General features: G+C 47.3%; 1 protein-coding gene across 1 annotated transcript; it reads left to right on the plus strand.

Moving 5' to 3' along the window:
• The first annotated feature begins 1,524 nt into the window (after positions 1-1,524).
• Positions 1,525-4,809, plus strand: LOC125511270 (non-specific phospholipase C1-like). The gene is made up of 3 exons (XM_048676597.1): positions 1,525-2,782; positions 3,668-3,844; positions 4,098-4,809. The coding sequence occupies exons 1-3, from the start codon at positions 1,654-1,656 to the stop codon at positions 4,412-4,414; spliced, it is 1,623 nt and encodes a 540-aa protein (XP_048532554.1). The 5' UTR covers positions 1,525-1,653; the 3' UTR covers positions 4,415-4,809.
• Positions 4,810-5,784: the final 975 nt, after the last annotated feature.

Here is a 5,784-nt window from a genome sequence, read left to right on the forward strand (position 1 = left end):
CATCATATGGCTCAATGAGAACACCATTATCCCGGAACAGCCACAGACCCTGTTCAATAACTCTCTTCCAATCTCCCAGACAATTAACAGTGAGCACGAACAAGTTCTCGCCCACCGGCTTGAAATTCACGTCCTGGGCCAGACTCCACGCCGCCCTCATATGTGTATAGAACGATTCCCTTGAGAAAGGTTTGGTTGTGTGTACACGGCAGATCGCCATGAACTCTGCCTGCGGAGATGCATCCGGGAATTCCTCATCAAAATTCAGATCGTCATCTTCCTCGTCCTGTAGATCTAGGCGCATGAGGAGATCATCAATGGGGGCCTTCCCATCTCTTCTTCCTCCTGAGACTCTGCTCTAGCTGCTTGCTCCCAATCCATTGCTTGCCATGGCGAAAAAACCTAGATTGGTTCCCCTCGCGCCCTCCATCGAGAGGTCAGAGTGCCAAGTAGAGATGGCAGTCTCGATCCCGATAGCAGGCACCCCGACGGGGCTTCGCTAACTCGCAGGTTAGCAGGAACTCTGGCAAATCGCCAGAGGAGTCAAAACCCTAGACGTCGCCGCCAGGGGAGTTCCGAGCTACATATTTTGTCCATTCTTTTTCTACCCTTCTAGTAGTTGCTGTGAACCGTAACTAACAAGCCAGAAATCGGAGCTACATATTTAAAAGTAAATTAAAGGCAAGACTTTGACATGTTGCTAGTACGTATTACAGTTGACCAGTGCATGTTACACAACACCATCCATGTGTGTGGTCATGCTGTAGCCCACATCCACGCAACGACAAGAAAATATCTACAGATTCTTGTAGCATATCCATTCACATTGGGTGAAGGGGAGAAAAATAATATCCATTCATTTCAAAATAAGTGTCTTAACTTTGTACAAATTTGTACTAAGCTTAAGACACTTAGAGTATCTCCAATAGCATGTGTATATTTAGATGTCTATATATTCATATAGATAATGATATAAAAAGATTCCCTCATATACATATCCAGTTTTACATCAAAACGTCTATATACAGGGACCATGACAGGTGAACCGTTGCTGGGGAGAGGAGGAAATCATGATTGCAGTCGTGTTTAGACAACGCCTTCACATTGTCCATGCGTGGACATTGTCGAGGTTGATTTAGAGGATGCGTATATTTGGACTATTATATAGATAAGCTGTTGGACTTTTGTTTTGAGCTCACGTCGTGAAAAACAAGTATAGACATTCATATATAGACAAGCTAGTGAAGATGCTCTTATTTTGCGAAACGGAGGGAGTATCTCGAAAAAAAAGGGGGAGAAATAATAACCATGCGGATAAACAGATCGACGACCCACCTGCAACAATGCCATCGCGGCCCCACATGTCCATGTCCTGTCCCCAACAGTCAGCCTACAGCGTGTGAGCCGACCCACCGAAAAGAATGACACCTGGGCCCCACTTCATCACCATACGGGCCCACCCGTCGGCCTCCCATTCCAACAGCCTAACCACCCTCCCGGCCCCATCCTACAAGAGCGCAGCCACCGCAACCTGCACGCGAAAGCAAAGCCCAGTCGAAATTAAAAAGGGTAATTAATACCAAAACAAAACAACTCGCCGAACACCAACCGCCGCCGCCGCCGCCCGCGCCGACCCTGACCGGCTCCGGCGCCATGGCGGCCGCCGGAGAGCGGCGCCTCCTCGTCGGCCTCCTCCTCCTGGCCCTGGTGGTGTCGGCGCACTGCCTCGACGGGGGCCACCACGGCCCGCGCATGAAGCGGCGCCGCAAGAAGCGCGAGATCCACTCCCCCGTCAAGACGGTGGTGGTGGTGGTCATGGAGAACCGCAGCTTCGACCACGTCCTCGGCTGGCTCCGCGCCGGCCGCCCCGACATCGACGGGCTCACCGGCACGGAGTCCAACCGCCTCAACGCGTCCGACCCGGCCTCCCCGGAGATCTTCGTCACCGACAAGGCCGGCTACGTCGACTCGGACCCCGGCCACGGCTTCGAGGACATCCGCGAGCAGATCTTCGGCTCCGCCGACACCTCGGCCGTCCCGCCCCCCATGTCCGGGTTCGCGCAGAACGCGCGCGGCATGGGCCTCGGCATGGCCCAGAACGTCATGAGCGGCTTCGCGCCCGACTCGGTCCCCGTCTACGCCGCCCTCGCCGACGAGTTCGCCGTCTTCGACCGCTGGTTCGCCTCCGTGCCCACCTCCACCCAGCCCAACCGCCTCTTCGTCCACTCCGCCACCTCCCACGGCCTCACCTTCAACGCCCGCAAGGACCTCATCAACGGCTTCCCGCAGAAGACCATCTTCGACAGCCTCGAGGAGGACGGCCTCTCCTTCGGCATCTACTACCAGAACATCCCGGCCACGCTCTTCTACCAGAGCCTCCGCCGCCTCAAGCACCTCGTCAAGTTCCACCAGTACAGCCTCAAGTTCAAGCTCGACGCCTCGCGGGGCAAGCTGCCCAACTACGTCGTCATTGAGCAGAGGTACTTCGATTGCAAGGAGTTCCCTGCCAACGACGACCACCCGTCGCACGACGTCGCCAGGGGCCAGAGGTTTGTTAAGGAGGTCTATGAGACGCTGCGAGCCAGCCCGCAGTGGAACGAGACGGCTCTCATCATCACCTATGATGAGCATGGTGGCTTCTATGACCATGTCCCCACGCCCGTCGTCGGGGTGCCCCAGCCCGACGGGATTGTTGGTCCTGACCCTTACTACTTCAAATTCGACCGACTTGGGGTGCGCGTGCCCAGCTTCCTCATCTCCCCCTGGATTGAGAAGGGCACTGGTGAGTACCAACTAGTTGTTTCTTTCTTTACATTTGAATTGAATGTCTATAAGCAATAGGAATGAATTGACTTGCCAAGATTAGATTGTGCCGTGCTTCTGTTAGGAAGACAAACTCAAAGATGATCGGCGTTAGTATGATGAATTCTTGTTCATTTAGCATAGAAGCATTCCTTTGGTATAGAACCATGTGGTGAGCTTGTTTCTAATCATACATATTGATGAACTGAGGGCCTCCTCATTTTAAAATATTCGATATGAACAATTGAAGATTTGTAGTACTCATCTTGCTGATGATAAGCTGCAAACATCCCCCTGAATGCCTGGCAAGTATCCATGTGACCATGTGGACACACAGTTGGACAAGTAGCAGTTTTGGAGCCCTTGTCATCGACAGGTGGACTTGCTTGCTATTTCATTCTATCGCCATCTTTGGTTCCTGTTTGTCCCTTTATTAAGTAGACAAATCTTGGAACTTCAGCAAGTTGCTTAACCTCTCCATAAAATGTTGAATACGAATTTCGCAGCATTTTTAGTACTACCCATGATCCATCTTAGTGATTACATATGCTGCAATTGTCCTCTTGCATGCCTGGCAAGTAGCATTCTATGTGGACACGTAGTTGGATAGGTTACAATTTTACAGGCTTTGTCATCAAGAGGGGGACTTGCTTTCTGTTTCATTCTAATGCCATTTTGCTTCCTGTTTACGTCTTTATGAAATAGACAAAACTTGGAACTTGAACCAGTAGCTTAACCTCTCCATCTTGAAACTAGGCTGATATAGGAAGGGAGTACATTTGTAATAACGTAAATCTTACCTTTTTGTGATTTGCTCTGTATATCAATATCTTAGTATTAAGTACGTTGTTTTGAATTTGTGCAGCGATCCATGAACCAAATGGTCCATTTGAAAACTCACGATATGAGCATTCATCCATTCCTGCAACCGTAAAGAAGCTATTTAATTTACGTGCTAACTACCTGACAAAGAGGGATGCATGGGCCGGGACCTTTGAGAACTACCTCAAAGTTCGAAAGACGCCAAGAACTGACTGTCCAGGTAAATACTTTTTATAGTTCAGCATGTTACATTGTTACTACACTAATATGCTGGAGTTATGACATAGATTTCTTTATTGGCATTATTCCTGCTGTGGTTAGTGAATTTTGAAAAAGAAAAAGTAAATGTGTTTTGACATGCTCTGTTATTGGAGTTAACAATGTTTAAGATTGCTTCTCAACGTGGATTTATGGATATAAATTGCTGATTCTGTTGGCATCCTAATCACATATAATCCTTTTATTTGAAACAGAGAAACTCCCAGAGGTTACAAAGTCTCTGCGACCATTTGGTGCTAATGAAGATAAATCTCTATCTGAGTTTCAAGTGGAGTTGATTCAACTCGCCTCTCAGCTCAACGGTGACCATGTACTCAACAGCTATCCGGATATTGGCAAGACAATGAGTGTAGGAGAAGCAAACCGTTACGCAGAGGATGCTGTCTCCAGATTCCTGGAAGCCGGAAGAAGTGCTCTTAGGGCAGGCGCAAATGAATCTGCTCTGGTGACAATGAGGCCCGCACTTACCAGCAGAGCCGCAATGTCCACTGGCTTGTCATCAGAGCTTTGATTGGATCGTGGTGGATCCTATCAACATCTGCATCATGATTTGGGCCACATCAACCATAGTCTGGTAGCATTTATGTAATGGGTAGATCTTACACATGGCTTTTGTACATATATACCATGATACTTCGTATCTGAAGCTCACTTGACCGAATCCTCATGATTTACGCTGAGATATCAGCTCAGTAGTATCGCCCAGCATTGTACCAGATGCATGCCAAAATCCCCTGCTGGATAAGCTGTAGCTGGTATCTGGAATCTGTTGTCGGGAAACTGTACCTATTCAGCTCTCTACTGTACCTGCTTGTATAGCAGTTGAACTGCAACGTAAAGGAGTATTGTAAGGATTGTTGGATTTGGCCATCTGTAACTATTTGCATCTATCTGGATTTGGAGTCACTTGTATTTATGAACAGAGAAAGTAGTTCTGAATCTTTGTTTCACTTCTGTTGCCTCCAAATAAAGGTCACATCTCAAGCCATGTGTCCATGACTCATTTCCAGTTGAAGGTCATGCAAGAACATGCAGGTTTCAGAATTTTTGGAATACAGTGGTCAACGTTAGCTGGGTATCAGAGCATCCGAGAAAATACTTCCTAGCTCATTTTTCATTCTATAAAATATGTGCTCCCCCATTCACTATTATAAGAGTATCTACAACCGGACTCCTCAAATTGACCGGGTGGGCGCGGGGACCATTGACCGGACAAGAGAGAGAAGCAAAAAGTTGATCCAGGCGAACCCCTCAAAGCCTCCTTAAATGCTTGGGTTGTCCGGTAGCACCCATAATATGAGGAGTGCCTGGGCGTGCCCGGTCAGTGGTCCTGCGTCCGCCACATAGGATTGGGCCTTCCCATAAAGCATCTTTTTTAAATATTTTTTCCACATATTTTTTAAAATTTTATCATTTTTTAATACATGGTCTAAATTTTTTCTATACACATTAAAAAAAATCGAACACTTGTTTAACATTTTTTGAAATGCTTGATTAATTTTTTTAAACATTTTTCATATATGTGCTGAACATTTTTTAAAATTTTAATATATACTTATTTTTTAAATACATTTTGCTGAAATAATTGGAGGTATAAGCAAAACAGACAAAAAGAAATCAAAATCACAAACAAAAAAGTGAAAAAAAAAACAAAACAGAAAACTAGGCTATTGTTTCATGCAGGTCTGGGCTTGCCACCCCAACATGCAGGTGGTGAAGCAGTCCGAAATGCGCCGGCCCAAAAGAGAAACGGACGATGCAGGGTACACGCTAGGTCGCTGACGACGCAGACTCCGTCTCGCTTATAGTAAGACATAGGGAATCATCGCTGAAGGCGATAGTAGACGCTTGGGAGGCCACAGCCTTGCTTTTGTTTGTTTT

Source organism: Triticum urartu, chromosome 5 (genome assembly GCF_003073215.2).
Source record: "Triticum urartu cultivar G1812 chromosome 5, Tu2.1, whole genome shotgun sequence".
In the NCBI taxonomy this organism is placed as follows: Eukaryota; Viridiplantae; Streptophyta; class Magnoliopsida; order Poales; family Poaceae; genus Triticum; species Triticum urartu.